Source organism: Hemitrygon akajei, chromosome 29 (assembly GCF_048418815.1).
Source record: "Hemitrygon akajei chromosome 29, sHemAka1.3, whole genome shotgun sequence".
Classification (NCBI taxonomy): domain Eukaryota; kingdom Metazoa; phylum Chordata; class Chondrichthyes; order Myliobatiformes; family Dasyatidae; genus Hemitrygon; species Hemitrygon akajei.
Window position 1 is genome coordinate 19,353,331 of NC_133152.1, and position 16,913 is coordinate 19,370,243.

At 37.9% G+C, this 16,913-nt stretch overlaps 1 protein-coding gene across 3 annotated transcripts in view; it reads left to right on the forward strand.

Moving 5' to 3' along the window:
• vps13d (vacuolar protein sorting 13 homolog D) overlaps nucleotides 1-16,913 on the forward strand; it is a 288,043-nt gene that overhangs the window by 226,378 nt on the left and 44,752 nt on the right. For all 3 annotated transcript variants that reach the window (XM_073031774.1, XM_073031775.1, XM_073031776.1), the window contains 2 exons: nucleotides 1,947-2,079; nucleotides 4,840-5,035. In XM_073031774.1, the coding sequence (XP_072887875.1) occupies nucleotides 1,947-2,079; nucleotides 4,840-5,035 (329 nt within the window). The remainder of the gene's footprint in view (nucleotides 1-1,946; nucleotides 2,080-4,839; nucleotides 5,036-16,913) is intronic.

Sequence of the window (16,913 nt, forward strand, 5' to 3'; positions counted from 1 at the left end):
TCCTACTAAAGTAAGATCAACTATCATAGCAGGGATAAGACTTGGGACCTTCTAGCCTGTCTGGCTCTATACAAGTGCTTTTAGTCAAGTGTGCTTCAATTATTTTGGAATAAATCTGCATAAGAGACTATACTGGAAGCTCCTGGTTGTTTGTCAAATTTGCTGGAGGGTTTTCTATAACCACAATATCGTCTTCGTGCTTGGAACGTAACCTAATCATTTTGTAGGAGAATTCAGCATTTAATAATTGCCATGTAAACTATTGAACTCTCAAAGCAACAATGTGGAACAGCTGTTGGAACAGTAATCTGAAAAAAAAACTTTCATTGTTGAACTATTAACTGCGTTCTTTGGAGTGGCTTGTAAGAAGTGAACTTTTCACCTGTACTTTTTTTAAAAGAAAATTTAAGATCTAGAGATGAGTTTCTTCATATATCAACTAAAAAAAAATTGAGGTTTAGGGGAGCAGAGTTGAGGGCAAGGAAATCATTTATCTCTGATCTTTTTGACAATTTAAGCAATCTCCTGGGCTCAGCATCAAAACAGTTCATTACACTTTTTTTTTATTGGCTATTGGCTTGTAGTCCTATTCAAGTACAGTTAGGCTGCATAGTTCTAGCAAGCAATAAACAAAGGACATTGTGTCAAGCCATACTTCTTTAAATTGTGGTTTTTGTTTTCTAAAAGTCTAGGCAATAAACAGACATGTATCTGTCATCTACAAATATGCAGTTTTCATCATAGATTGTTGAAAAGCGGTTCGAAGGGTGTTGGTTTATTTTCCTCAGTCTAAAGTTGCTCAGGTTCATAATTGCAACTTCATTGATCCAAGGGCAGTTGAGATTTATTAATCTTACTTTGTGTTTGTCTGGGCAAACAAATAACAAGTCAACCGTGTGAAAGTCCTGTCGAAATGTGCTGGTAATTGTAAAATATTAAATAAAAGCAAAATAAGGTTTGAACCTGTGGAGGTCTCTGATTGGAAAAGTGTATTTGCCCCGTAAATTGGCCTCCATCCTCGTGTATGATGGAGCACATGTGCAATATATGCAGGAAATGTGAATAGTTTTGACTACCACCATTTAGACACTTCTAGGCATGAAAAAAAAATCTGCTGAAAGAAGGAACCTGTTTATCAGTAACAAAAATCATACAAAATTATGTTTAAACATCGACACATTTAGCAACTTTGAGCTTTTGCTTGGATTATCTTGGAATTAGATTTCCAGGATCACAGAACCTCTCCCTGAAAAAAAGTGCAATTTCTTTGGCATGCCTCATTTACGTAGATATTGTGCCCTGGCAGTCATACTGAAGATCAGAAATTTATCACCAACAAATTGCACAGATTTGTTCTGTCCCTTCTGTAGTTCAGGTTTGGGGAGATACTAATTTTTATGTACAGTGAAATAAAGCCATTCTGAAGGCTTCAAAGTTTCTGTTGTTACAACTAAATTCTGAATTCTGGACTCCAATTTCTATAGTTAAAAAATCAAGATAGTTGAAGTAACAATGGTCTACCCATAAATGTAATATCATGCCTTTTAAAATGTGACATATTGTCTAACTAGTCATGTCGCATAATGTTAGTACTAGATCAGGTCTGGCTTAATTCAGTTGGTGAGTGAGCCAATTTAGCCTTGAACTTCCAATTGCAAAACTGGTTATAGCAATCGGTAGCTAGATTATGCAGAGTACAAAGATATGAGGTTTAAATTTAGACCATTATGCTGTCCCAGCAGAGTTAGGACTATGCAAGCAGAAAACGAGGCCTGTGTTACTGATCCATGAATGGTCCACACATTTTTTTGTTTGCTGGAAAACATTCACTCCAAGTAATTGCATCAGATCTTTTGATACACATTTGTGAGCTTTTCGATATTTCATTTAATTAATGGTGAGCTGCTACTTTTCTACTTTTTAAATGTTTTCCCTCTTTCCAACAGTTTGCTGGCACTTTATCAGATGGATTGGGAAAGACAATGGACACCAGACATCAAGCTGAGCGGGAATCCATTCGCTATCAAGCTGTCACCAGTGGTGAACACCTTGTGGCTGGAATTCAGGGACTGGCTCATGGTATGTGGAAGGCAATCTCAGTTAACTTCATCACTATTAATGCATGAAAATTCTGCATTAATATCAGATCTAAAGAGCTATGTATCCTTTTCATGCTCTATTCACAGTGGGATTGCCATTTCCAGGATATATTTTTACCATTCCTATGGTTTTAAGATGTATTTCTTTTTGTACAATGGAACCTTTCATCGATCATAGCTATTTTTCAGCTGAATTTACAACTAGGTTGTCACACTCTATAATGCTTATATTTCACTGTAATGTATTTCATATGTCCTGTCGTTGGAGATAGAGGTTCTTTGCGAACAATGTAAAAGGTCAAATGTCCATTTTTTTTCAACAATTTGTAATCTTCATCGTCTCACAATAGAAAATCATTTAGGTTATTGTCAGTCTAAACAAATTGCACATTCACTGTTTACATCAGAATTCATACACCCACATTCCCCTACCCGACCAAGTTAAAGGCAAGATCTGAAGTGAACCATTGTTTTGTTGATACTTGAAATATACAGTTTTCCCTAACAGAGTTCATCAACGTTTTGGTTTTTTCATAATTTTTCTTCAGTAAGAAAATATGTTGTTTCTTTGGTGAGGGATTTAGCAGAAGTGGAAGTGTAGTGTAGTTAACCCTCTTCATGCTCTTTGATTTCATCTTCCTTGCATTCCTCAACCATATTACTACCACCAAAATGAAAATTTGAATCAAATGCTAATTGACCCTGTCTTAATTGGTTTCCAATGTTGTAGTACTTCTTGTTATTTCAAAGCTGTGGGATACTTTTATTACCTGTGATTTTTTTTCATGTACTGTCAGTGTTCCTGGCAACATGAGCATTAATTGCCTACCCTTAACTGCTAATGAATTGAGGAGGCAGTCAACCACGTTGTTGGTCTTGGGTTCCAAACCAAGGAAGAATGGCAGATTTCTTCCCCTGAACAACACTAATATACCTGAAGCATAGTTCTGTAATGGATGTAAACCCAGTTGAAATACTTGAATCTAAGCTCCCTGGCTTGGCCAGGTTGTGGTGTAGTGGCATCCACACTGGACTTCAAGGCAAGTGGTCTGGCTGGCTCTTTGCACGCTTTCCATCCATGCTGGATTGTGCTGGGAACTCGGCCTCATAAAAAAAGACAAATGCTAAAGGAGGGGCAAGGTTTCCGCCGGATGCACCACAAGGCACAGAGAGGAACAGCAACAAGTTCCCTGAGTGCTGTAGTGGGTTTTGAACTTACCTTTCTGAATCAGTGGTGTTGACCACGGGCTGCTAGTTCATGAATATATTCTCTATGGTACCATACCATAATTTGAGTTGATGCTTAATTATCATAACCACTACACATTTTCTGCTTACATCACTGTTTCTGTAGAAGGGCCTTGCAATCCAATATAGTGACTCATTAAATTAACCCTGAACACCATTTCTTATAAATTGGTAAATTGATTTATCATTGTCATATGTACCAAGCTACAGTGAAAAATTTGCCCTGTATTCTGTTCATGCAAATTAATTCATTACAACAGTACCAGGTAAAACAATAACAGAGTGCAATATAAAATGTTGCAGTTACAAAGTGTAATGCGGATAGACAATAAGGTGCAAGGTCATAATGAGGTAGATTGAAGCCAAGAGTCCATTTTATTGTACTAGGGATCCATTCAGTAATCTTGTAACAGTGGTATAGAAGCTGTCCTTGAGCTTATGGTATATGCTTTCATACTTTAGTATCTTTTAACAATGGGAGGGTGTAGAGAATAGAAAGTCTGGTGTGCGTGCTTTGACAATGCTGGTTGCTTTACCAAGGCAGTAAGGTATAGACAGAGTCCATGTTGGTTCCTTGTAGTCACTGGCAGAGCAGTTGCCATACCAACCCGTGATATATCCAAATAGGATGTTTTTTGAGGTGCGTCGACACAAATTAGTGGAAGTCAAGGGACATGCCAAATTTCTTTAGCCTCTGAGAATGTGAAGTTGTTGGTGAGCTTTCTTGGTCATGGCGTCAAATTAATTGAACCTGGACAAGCTGTTGGTGACGTTCAGTCCTTGGAACTTGAAGCTCTCGACCCTCTCGACTTCAGCACTGTGGATATAAACAGGAACATGTACACCAGGCCCTTTCATTAATTATACGTAGAAATGTTCGTGTAGTGGCAAAATTAGCATAGCTGCATATTAAGCCTGACGCAGTTGTAAAGATTCATGTATTTTTAATATGAACATTATACAAAGAAAAGAAACAAAACTACTTTGATTCTCAATTTCAGATCATGCTTTATGAGAATCATCCAACTTTGAGCATTGACGTCATACTTTATTTTAACAGCAATGTCACCACACTGTACCCTTCAGGGAAGTGCTGAAATTCTAGAATAATGTAGAAGAAGCAGAGGCCAGTCATTTGAGTTTCAGTCCTAATTCACTCATTTATAGTCTTGGTAATCCAGATGTAAGGATCATAGTCAAGATACTAGTTCTTTAAAACTGTAGTAAGGAGAAATTATTTCAGAAATTTGTGGATTCCCTTTCCTGGAAGGCTGTGGGTACTCAGTTGCTGATATCAGTAGAATTTCTGTCACAGTGGGGGTCAAGGGTTATTGTAATAAACAAGAAAGTGAAGTTGAGGTAGATGTTACTGCACAGCAAAGCAGTTCAAGGAGCCACTTAGTTATTACTGCTTTGATATATCTTGGGTTTGGTGATTCTGGTGGATTCATGGGCCATATTTCTTAATATTTCTCTTCCCTACTTCCCACAGGTATTCTGGGTGGCTTCACAAGCGTCATTACTTCAACAGTTGAAGGAGTGAAAACAGATGGTGGTGTTAGTGGTTTTTTCTCAGGCCTTGGAAAGGGCCTGGTTGGTACAGTAACCAAGCCAGTGGCAGGTGCTCTTGACTTTGCATCAGAGACAGCTCAAGCAGTGCGAGAAACCACAACTGTGAACAACCACAGGTAAAAAGAGAAATCCAGTTATCACTGTGTGATTATGTCATTGTCTAAAATTATGTCAGAGACCAGAACCATTAGAACTCTCAACAGACGTTTGAATGGCTTCATGGATTGAAAAGGTTTGGATGAGTAGCGGGAAAATGCAGGCAAGTGGGACTAGCACCTTAGTCAGCATGAACAAGTTGGTCCAAAGGATCTTTTTCCATAACAGAGAATTAGGACAGGGGACTTCTAAATGATCATTAACATTGCTTGAATTTATTTTCTGGTTTTCTCTAAAAATGTTATTGTGTCAGTTTTCTGCATTGATGTTGATAAGTAAATAGATTACAGTTCTGTTTCAACTTTACAGTCCCATTGAGTAAAGAGTGAAGTAACCAGGCATGTCCAAAGCTGATTTCAGTGTCTATGATGTTTTTAAGGAATATTTGCTTTATATACTAACACTTGCTCTGTAAAATCTACATTAATTACTTATGGCCTTTGTACAGGTCATGATATTATTATATCCATATGGTTCTAATAATACTTGAACAAATTATGCTAAAATTATCACTGTGATGGTTTGCTACTGTAAGTGGCAAATATGCTGTAGGGCATTATTTATGGGACCTATTAATAGTGCATATATATTCGCTGCTAATAAACTTACATGATAAATTAAGCTGTAACTCAAAATGATAAAAAAATACTAAGTTGCTTCCCTATCTAAATGGTCATGGATATTCAGTAGCTTTAAAGGATTGTCATAGAAAGAGAATGGTGCAAAATTCCAATGTCTCAGAATACAGATAACCTCTTGTAGCTTATAGTCTTCATTCGCTAAAGTTGTCTAGTGATTTTTGTCAGACAGCCAAGTATTCTTGTTAAGTGCAGGTATTACTGTGCAAAATTACAGTACTTGGGAAGCAAATTGCACTAACTGGTCAGTGAGGATATTTGTGAGATTTGTTAAGAGATTGTTATGTTGCACTATGTTCTCTACTTCATCTGAACTTTTTCGATAGGGTAATATCAGTTTTCATATATTAACACAATCCTAGCTAAAGGCTAGCTATCAAAATCAGGTTTATTAACGCTTGACATATGTTAGGCAATTTGTTGATTTGCAACAGCAGTACAGTGTAAGACAAAAAATAATAATGTGGTAGTGTTCATGGTCAGTTCACAAATATGATGTCAGGGAAAGAAGCTGTTAAAACATTGAGTGTGGGCCTGTACTTCTTCCCCATTGGTATTAATTATCTGAATAAAATGTGGTCTTTTATCATAACATATCCCAAACTTTTCAAATTTTATTTTTTTCAAATAGCGAATTTCATTGTGGTTTTTATTTGATATTTTATTTTCAGCATGAGTCTTTTTAATCTTGCATGAATGTATTGGACAATTCAGTCATTCCCTGTAATGCTGAGAATTTGCAGGGCTGAAAACAGCTGAATGAGAAAATGAGGCTAGTTTGAGAAGTTTCATTGAAAAATGAAAAATCTTAATCTGCAGTTTGAATTTCATTAAGGTTTGCTTTGACCATTTTGTTATGTAGAATTTTATAATATTTCAACATCTTAACCAGCTTTTACGATGAATTGTTTTTGAGCATATATGTCATTTAGGCTGATCTTTTTACAATAGCAACATTCTGTACTGAGATATATGACCAGAGCAGCTGTCTTTTTGAAAATTGTGATGGTGAAGGGAATGCTGGCCAACACATCAGTAAAATGCTTTACTGTTTCGTTAGTACTATAGGACATAAAAATTACCTCAAAATTTGAGAACCATAATTGAATGACAAATATGAGCATGGAACTCAGCTGGTTGAGCAGCATCAGTGGGAGAAAAGGAATTATAAACATTTTGGGTTGAAACCCTGCATCAGGTTGCAACCCAGCCAGGGTTTCAAACTGCAACATCAACAATTTCATTTTTCCTTCCTTTCTCAATCCACTGAGTTTTTCCAGCAGACTTTTTTTATTGCTGCAGATTCCAGCATCTGCAGTCTCTTGAGTCTTCAAACATGAGCATGGCTCAGCTAGCTGCAGTCTCACAGTTTCGGTTTTCCAGGTTCAATCTTGACTTCTGGTGCAGTCTGTATGGTGTTTGCATGACCTCATAGATTTTCTGTGGGTGTTCTATAAGTGTGTGGTTAATAGGTTGTATGGCCATTATTAATTGCTTATAGTGTATAAGTGAGTGGTAGAATCTGGCTGGAAGTTGGGGAAGGGGTTGAGAGTTGATGGAAAAACGTGGACAGTAAAGTAGGTTAGTATTCTTCTAAAACTCAGTTCTTGAATTGCACAATTAGATCAAAATGGCTGTTTCCATTCTATCTCTCAGGATGTGAGACTTGGACTCCGTTAAACAGCTGACAATGCTCTCATTTTGTACAATATAGGCAAGGAGTTAAATCTAAAACTGTTTTTAAACAGTAATCATAGTATTGCTATCAAGTACTTCATGTCAATATGAAGTAATACCTTTGGAGGAATCAGGGCTGGCATTAAATGCTTGTGAAAAGAATAGGAAAGAATTTGATCTGTATGCCCCCACCCCCAAGTAAGACATCTGGTTAAATCAAAACAGAAAGCTAAACCTCATGGCAAGTCATGTAGATCTACTCAAAACCTAATCTCAAAGTTACAGCTCTGGATTTGTTTTGTTTCCCAAGTATGCCAGTAAAAAATTACATCTTTTATGTCTACCTTGTATTTTGGTTAAAGTTGGATTACCCTTTGCAATTTTTCCCAGCTCTTAATAGAATACACAACCAGTCACACATTTCTCTCTTCTTTAAGCATTTCAGAGAGATCATTCTCTTTACAATAGTTTCCTTTGTTCACTCTTCCATCCTCTCTGCTATGTTTCCACGCAACTGGAGGAAACAAAACACCTGTCCTTTTACCTCTTCACGGACCCAAACAGTCCTTCCTGATGAAGCAGCGATTTGCCGATGCTTCCAATCTAGAGTCCTGCATTTTGTGTTGACATTGTGTCTTCTCTGCTTTCAGGAAACTAAATACAGTTGTGTGATCATCTTGTGGTCAATCCAGTTCTTTGCTTATCTGACTACTTTCTGTCTGTCACTTACTGCATTGTTCCAAAAAGGCATCAACACAAATTTGAGTGAGGTCGCATCTAGTCACAGTGCAACCTGGAATACTTCATATTATATTCTCCAATTTTCGATGACTCATAGTTTCCTTCAGTTTGTATGGGAAATTCCATTTTTGCCTGGCATCATTTTGACTCAGTTTTGCTTTTTTTTGTATAGTCTGACTTGCCACATAGGTCCCACAGCCTTACTATTGGTAGCAATAGCTTTCATAGACAAAGAAGCTTAATCTAATCTTAACTAACTTGTTTCTATCTCTACCCAGTTCTCTTGAAGGGTTCTGAGCTTGAAATGTTAGTGTTTTCAGAATGTTCTGTCTGTATTTAATGTTGGATTTGTGTCTGTGCAGCTTGAATAATTATACTGTAGTTCCATGTCTTCATTTGGTAAAGCCACTCCTCATAGAATTTGACCCATTTGGACTGCAGGTGAACTTCTATGAAACAGCAGTAACAGATCTGGGGATATGAGTGATCGTACCTTGAAAAATCCAAAATTAGCATAGTTGAGTTGAAGTTTATCCATATTCCTTGGAAAAGTTTGAGATTCTATAGCCAGCATATATTTGGCAATACATGGTCATCTTTAAATTGAATACACATTCATATATATACATAACTCTTTCTGATTCTCATTGGTATGGCAATTAAAATTAGTCTCTGTTTCTTTGCCATCAGTCATATTTTGTACTCTTTTAACAGCTTGTGACTGACAAAGATGTAAACATAATAAAAAGCCCATTTTTGAAGCTGTTGCACTGGTGCTATTTTGCAATTTTCATTCATTCTCCAGGCCTGTTTTTGAGCTGCAGTAGGTATCCATGTATTATACATCACTTGCAAGGTGAGGTTTACTTGGTGATTCTCGTAGGACCGTTGTTGTGCAATGATCTCTTTGATCATTTCATGGTTATATACTTGCATGAAAATAGAGCTCAATTTAAATTGAATAGACAGTAGTGACAATTAGCACCATTGGGATGAGTGTTTGAATTTATGAAAGCTTTTAACTGTTCAAATATCCCCTCACCAATTGAAAAGTGGAGATCAGTTTATAGTTCTGTGTAAATCAATGCATTTCCTTTTCTTGAAGCTGCCTTTGTTGTCTGATACTCTTTAAAACTGCCTCTCCCAGACCTCAAGCCTCGCATTTTTTGTGTGTGTTTTATGCTGATTTGTGTGATTCAAGTTTGCTTTCCTTGTCTGGAAGTCTTAGTAAATATTTCTTTATATGTGAGAGCAGTACTCCTTATGGGTAAACAGTGAATTTAGTGGACTATGACTGAGTTCCAGAAAGTCAGTAGAATGTGAAGTGGCCTTTAGTACATTGTTTAACAGAATGCTTCAAAGCTAGTAATGCACACAAGGGTTTAAACAGGAAATTTCAATTGTAACCCAGAATGATTGATGGCTTTAGTGTGCTCTTTACAAGCAAAACCAGATTTTTCTAACCTGATGACCACATGCATGCTGAGCCTAATTGTTCATTCCAGTTTCTCAACATTGCAATCTGGACCTTCTTAACTCATCTGAATATTTTCTGTGTATTGTTGAAAAAAGGATGGTGCAATTGTTCAGACTTTTGAAGGTCATTTGGCTGAAATTGTATCATAGTTTCATGTTGAACAGTTTGACTTGCCAGGATATTTTTTTTGTTGAGTCGATCCAGATTTCGGAGAATAAATCTGTGTTTTTACCTTTGTTGATACCAGTCTGGTAATTTCTGCCTTAATATTCCTCTTGGGTGCATTCTCTGATGCAGACATATTGTTCACATACTCGTCTCAAGGGTATGAATTGTTCGTACAATCTTCTGCTATAACTTATTTCCCAGAATTCCTAACTCGTGCAAGTTATTACTGCTGTTGTGCTGCTTTTATTCTATCCTTGAAATGGGCAGCTTTTCCTTTTCCAATTCCATCATTTTGGTGCAACTCCACTGTAAACCTGAGTGAACTTCTTTTAATAAGTTTTGGACTTGACCTTTGAACCTGGGTCAAACATTTCTATCACCAAAATGCATAGTCTTGATTTTACACTACCATATAACATTATTTTAAACTCAGTGCTTCCAAAAAATATGTTTGCTTAATCAGCCTAGCTTTGTTCTCCTGCACTATGGGCCTTCATTAGTTACTTTTTCAAGGAGATTTTCATTGCAATATAAGCATTCTGAAAGGCTTTGCAATAGTTAGCAAGATGACAGCTGGATGACAATCAAACCTCAATTTTAAAAATGAGTTAAAATTCTTTGATCTAATGATTTTTATTACAGCTCCAAATATTGAAGGAAGATAAGATTTTGTCAGATATTAGAAGTTATACAGATCAGTTGTAATTTCATTGAGTTGTAGAACCTCAAGAGATTTGAATGCCCTACCCCTTTCCAATGGTATTCCAGGGTTTTCAACTTGATAAAAGCCTTAAGTACGTGAATCAAACTGCACTGCAGTAAAGATGCTGTTGGCTGCCCACGGCACATCCTTAGATTGTGTTGGTTGTCATCACATTTCTCGGTATTTTTCAATGTACATGTGATGAATAAATTAATCTGAATATAATTTTGGTGGAGATTTGATTTCTATTGCAGCAAACCGAATGTCAAATTGCTGGGAATTGTTATCCTACCAGAAGTTTAACAGTTTTCTTCAGCTGATTGCATAAAGCCATTGATTCCAGAAGCCTTAAATGTCATTCTGTGTAAAATTGGCGTTGTTTCCTTGTTTCCTGTCTGTTGCTTTTGGTGATCTATTTTTTAAATCGTTTTTTTAAGGTCACTGTCTTAAGTTCCACCTCAAGTTAGTTCAAGAAACTCTGAAATTCCAGCTGTATTGAGAATGCAAAATTGCCCCTACCTCAGGAAGAGTGACAGGAATTGTGGACAGAACTAACCTTCTGCCTCCTTTTTTGTAACCTGATAAGTTTTTCACATGAAGAACTGACCCATGGGATTGGAACATCCACAAATATCTAAATGGTTTAATGGATCTCTCTGCTTAAATTAGACCAAGATCACAGAGCAGCACAATTATTTCTTTGAAGCAATCAGTTGTTGTAAAGAACAAATAAATTGTGAAGGATATTCACCAGGCAGAGCAGTTCTCTTCATTGCAAAACACTACCACGATGAGGCACAAATGTTTACAGTATAATCACTGAGGAAACTCCTGAGCTGCACTCCTGATAGCTGTAGCTGATTTTCAATGATGTATGAAACCTGAAAACAAGAAAAGCAGTAATGTTAAAAACTGAAATTACATATCAGATAGAATTTGACTTTTTTGGATCTGGAATATAAATGAACAGACTCAGTCCAAGACCTGTGCTGATTTTAAGGGAGCAAAAGAGAAGTTCATATGATGCTGGTGACCTAGAGGTCATTGATCATCATTCAAAAGAGAACTCTAATGGTATATGATGAAGTATCTCTCTGCCAGGGTGTAAAATTGTTTCTCTATCAGATAATGATGGACCGTACTAGATTTTTCTTCCATTCTTTACATTTTACATGAGTAATACTCCTTAACAATACACATTTTGAGACATATTAAAATAATATGCATTCTCCAAAGATGCAAAGTTCCAAATGGCCAGTAGATCCACAATGTTTCTCAGTAGGTTCCCTCTATTCTTTGCTTAAGTATTGGTTAAAAACAATTAAAATCAACAATTGGCCATGGAAAGACCATAGTACCTAATACACTCACAAACAAGAGAAAATCTGCAGATGCTGGAAATCTGAGCAATACATGCAAAATGCTGGAGGAACTCAGCAGGCCAGGCGACATCGAGGAAAAGAATACAGATGATGCTTTGGTCCGAAACTTCGACTGTACTCTTTTCCTAGATGCTACCTGGCCTGCTTTTGTGTGTGTTGCTAGTACCTAATACATATTCAGCATATCCAACGTAAGCTTTTTAAATTAAGAGCTCATTACTTAATGTTGTACCATGCAGTAACCAAGTTCAAACCTTCCTGCATTCCATCCCAGTCTTCCCTTTCAAAGGCAGAGTATACAGGAACCACTCCATATGCATCAGAACAAGCCGTACTTTAAAAAAAAACTCACATCTGATGAAAGTTCTGCCAAACTGGCCCGTTCATGTATCCCTGGAGTCTAGCCACAATTATAGAGACAGTATTCAACTGTGTAAATCAAATGCAGCTTAATGTGCTCTGTATTAGTGTGCTTCATTGTTTCTTTTATGATATTAGCTGGCAATAATTTTGTTTTAAACTTACAATGTTTTTTCCATCACTCCCACCATTTCTTTAGAACACATTGCTGGGGGCCTATTTCTACATGAGTTTGTCAGTTCATGATAATCTCAACCAAGCTGACATTCTTCAAGTGTTACAGAAAATAGTCCTTCCTTCTTTGTCCATCACGCACATGTATTTTTTTTTATAAATTACCATATATGTATATTGAATAGATAAAAATGGTGCAAAAACAGAAATAATATATATTAAAAAAGTGAGGTAGTGTTTGTGGGTTCAATGTCTATTTAGGAATCGGATGGCAGAGTGGAAGAAGCTGTTCCTGAATTGCTGAGTGTGTGTCTTCAGGCTTCTGTACCTCCTACTTGATGGTAACAATGAGAAAAGGGCATGCCCTAGGTGCTGGGAGTCGTTAATAATGGATGTTGCCATTATTCTTTGATCTTTCAAAATATTACGCACTTATTCTTAAAATACCCCCAGTAATCTATCCTCCACAACTCTGCCAGTGGAGGTTTCTACATAATGTTGTTTTAAGTGGCTGCCCACTATTCTTGTAATTGTCTTGTAATAGTGGAAACATTTTGACATCTACTCTGTCATGCCCTTTGAGAATCTTACATGTTTCATTAAAGTCATCCCTTATTCTTTTAAACTCCAAAAAATATGGATCTAATTTATTTAGCCCCTGGTGATAGGACACCTCATCATCTCATCCCTATAATTAGCCTAGTCTGAAATGAAAAGATTGACTATGGTCTTTTCTGCAAAAAGTAAAAGAGTTCCAATAAAAATAAAAGGACTCTTAAAGGAACATGTAAATTAGTATATTTTCTTCATCTATACTTTATACCAAAATCTACAATAGTGCTTTTAGCCATGCAATTAGATTCCCATCCCTCTGAACTTTCCTACATTTTGGGTTCTGCTCCATTGACAGATATAGGAGTCTGAAGTTTATAGTCATAGGTGACATCTTGTGGAAGTGCCAATTATTATCTATCCTTTTTTGTTTCTGCATCTATTTACTGTCTTCTGTTGCCATAACTTCCAAATTTCTCTCCATTCCATCTTTTTTGAGGATATAACTATGAAAATGGACAAAGAAGAGCCAGTGGATGTAGTGTACCTGGACTTTCAGAAAGCCTTTGATAAGGTCCTACATGGGAGATTAGTGGGCAAAATTAGAGCACATGGTATTGGGGGTAGGGTACTGACATGGATAGAAAATTGGATGGCAGGCAGTGACTAGTGGGGTACCACAAGGCTCGGTGCTGGGACCATTAATGATTTAGATGAAGGGATTAAAATTAACATTAGCAAATGTGCAGATGACACAAAGCTGGGTGACAGTGTGAAATATGAGGAGGATGTTAGGAGAATGCAGGGTGACTTGGACAGGTTAGGTGAGTGGGCAGATGCCATTTAATGTGGATAACTGTGAGGTTATCCACTTTGGTGGCAAGAACAGGAAGGCAGATTACTATCTGAATGGTGTCAAGTTAGGAAAAGGGGAAGTACAATGAAATCTAGGTGTCCTTGTTCATAAGTCACTGAAAGTAAGCATGCAGGTACAGCAGGCAGTGAAGAAAGCTAATGGCATGTTGGCCTTCATAAGAAGGGGAGTTGAGTATAGGAGCAAAGAGGTCCTTCTGCAGTTGTACAGGGCCCTGTTGAGACCACACCTGGAGTATTGTGTTCAGTTTTGGTCTCCAAATTTAAGGAAGGACATTCTTGCTATTGAGGGAGTGCAGTGTAGGTTCACGAGGTTAATTCCTGGGATGGCAGGACTGTCATATGTTGAAAGGTTGGAGCGACTGGGCTTGTATACACTGGAATTTAGAAGGATGAGAGGCGATCTGATTGAAGCATATAAGATTATTAAGGGATTGGTTACACTAGAAGCAGGAAACATGTTCCTGATGTTGAGGGAATACAGAACCAGAGGCCATAGTTTAAGAATAAGGGGTAGGCCATTTAGAGCGGAGTTGAAGAAAAACTTTTTCACCCAGAGAGTTGTGGATCTGTGGAATGCTCTGCCTCAGAAGGCAGTGGAGGCCAATTCTCTGGATGCTTTCAAGAAAGAGTTAGATAGAGCTCTTAAAGATAGCAGAGTCAAGGGATTTGGGGAGAACACGAGGAAATCTGCAGATGCTGGAAATTCAAACAACAAAACACACAAAATGCTGGTAGAACACAGCAGGCCAGGCAGCATCTATAGGGAGAAGCGCTGTCGATGTCTCGGCCCGAAACGTCGACAGCGCTTCTGCCTATAGATGCTGCCTGGCCTGCTGTGTTCTACCAGCATTTTGTGTGTGTTGTTGTGGATTTGGGGAGAAGGCAGGAATGGGGTACTGATTGTGGATGATCAGCCATGATCACAGTGAATGGTGGTGCTGGCTCGTAGGGCCAAATGGCCTACTCCTGCACCTATTGTCTATTTATGTATCTTCTTACCTGGGTCTGCTCAAATTTGGCACTGTATAAGCTACAACATTATGTGGCGGCTTCTTTGTCCTGTTTGAGCAATATTGTTACTTATTATGAACTTTCTGAACCTGTTTCTTTTCACTGTTTTGCACCCCAGTGCATCATCTGGAAGCATAGGATCTCTCATCATTGTAAATCTAATGGCTACTGCTGCAGTTTCCACTTGTCAATCCAAAGTGAAAATTTTCATCCTGGCTAAGTTTCACATATTATTGTCAAAGACATGAATCCACCTCTTGGTACTCAGCAGCTCAGCTGTGCACGTTCATGCCTTCATCACTTGAAAAATTATCTTCAGCTTATTCTAAAGTCTGTAGCTCACATCCTCCTATTTTCTCCTCTTATCAGTCTCATCCATATTTACATCATACTGTCCAAATTTCATTGTTGTACTATTAACTTCAAAATTGTCATGTCTCCTTCCCCAGCATACACTGAGAAGCTGCTCATTTTTCGGGCATGTAGCTGGAATACTCTTGCACATTGCTATTTTTCCCTTCATTTTTGAGAGAAGTTTTGCAAATTTTCCATTCCTATTCTGATATGTCTATCCATGGCCTCCTCTACTGTCAAAATGAATCCAAACTCAGGTTGGAGGAGCAACACCTTATATACCGGCTGGGTAGCCTCCAACCTGATGGCATGAACATTGACTTCTCTAACTTCCGTTAATGCCCCTCCCCCCTTCTTACCCCATCCCTGACATATTTCGTTGTTTGTCTGTTCTCCATCTCCCTCTGGTGCTTCCCCCCCCCCCCCCCCTTTCTTTCTCCTGAGGCCTCCCGTTCCATGATCCTTTCCCTTCTCCAGCTCTGTATCAATTTCGCCAATCACCTTTCCAGCTCTCAGCTTCATCCCACCCCCTCCGGTCTTCTCCTATCATTTCGCATTTCCCCCTCCCCCCACTACTTTCAAATCTCTTACCATCTTTCCTTTCAGTTAGTCCTGACGAAGGGTCTCGGCCTGAAACGTCGACAGTGCTTCTCCTTATAGATGCTGCTTGGCCTGCTGTGTTCTACCAGCATTTTGTGTGTGTTGTTTGAATTTCCAGCATCTGCAGATTTCCTCATGTTTGTTGTTTCTTAAAATATGCTTTGTTTTCTGTCACTGAACTTGTGTAGTTTTTCCCTTTTTTCTACCAGTTTGATACAATCTCACATTCCTAATCATAAACTATTTTGATACCTCTTCTTGCTTATGAGGGAATTTAGAAATTTAAGTTATTTAACGGAAGGTGGGCTCCACACTTCACAGGATGTGAGAGCTATTGACGTAATCTGAGAATAAAGTCAAAGATTAAAATAGCTAAATAAGGCAATAAAGTCGAAGCTGCCTGTTGTCTCTTAATCCTCCTAGTTTGAGTTTAATCAAATCTTTAACCATGATGCGCTTTTTTAAAAATCTGGGAGTCATTTCACTTTGTAGAACAAATCCCTTGACTCCTCTTTTCTCTTGTATCCAGCCAATATTGAGAACTCGTGATTTAAAAATTGCAAATTCTTACTTGTTAACAATTTATAAAACTAACCAACTGCTCCTTTGAGTTGTCAGTAACGATGTTTTCTAAATAATTTATTGTGCTTGTTTATTTGGACTTTGCTTCTGCCAAGGAAGTGTTTTGATTCGAAAAACCGACAGTACAGTGCCTGATCGGGGTTGTTGGAGGTCAATCTTCAAATCTCAACACATCACTGGAGGCATTCCTCAGCAGAAAGCAATAACTAACATAAAGCTAGGCAGGCAGTTTGTAAGGCAGGATGAAGTAACAACTTCATCAATGATTTTCTTTCCATCATAAATTTAGAAGTGGAAATGTTTACTGATGATGACCTTCATTTGCAATTTCTTGGGCAGTGAAGCAATCTGTCTCCACAGAGCCAAATAACCATTGCTAAGTCTTAGGGCTCAATACTAACCAGAAGCTCAGGTGGACCAGCCGTATAGAAACTGTGGCTCTCAGAGTAGGTCAGAGGCTAGGTATGCTGAGGCATGCACGTTGCTTGACAACCAAAATCTACCATTTACAAAGCATATCAGAAGCTGTATGAAATATTGTTC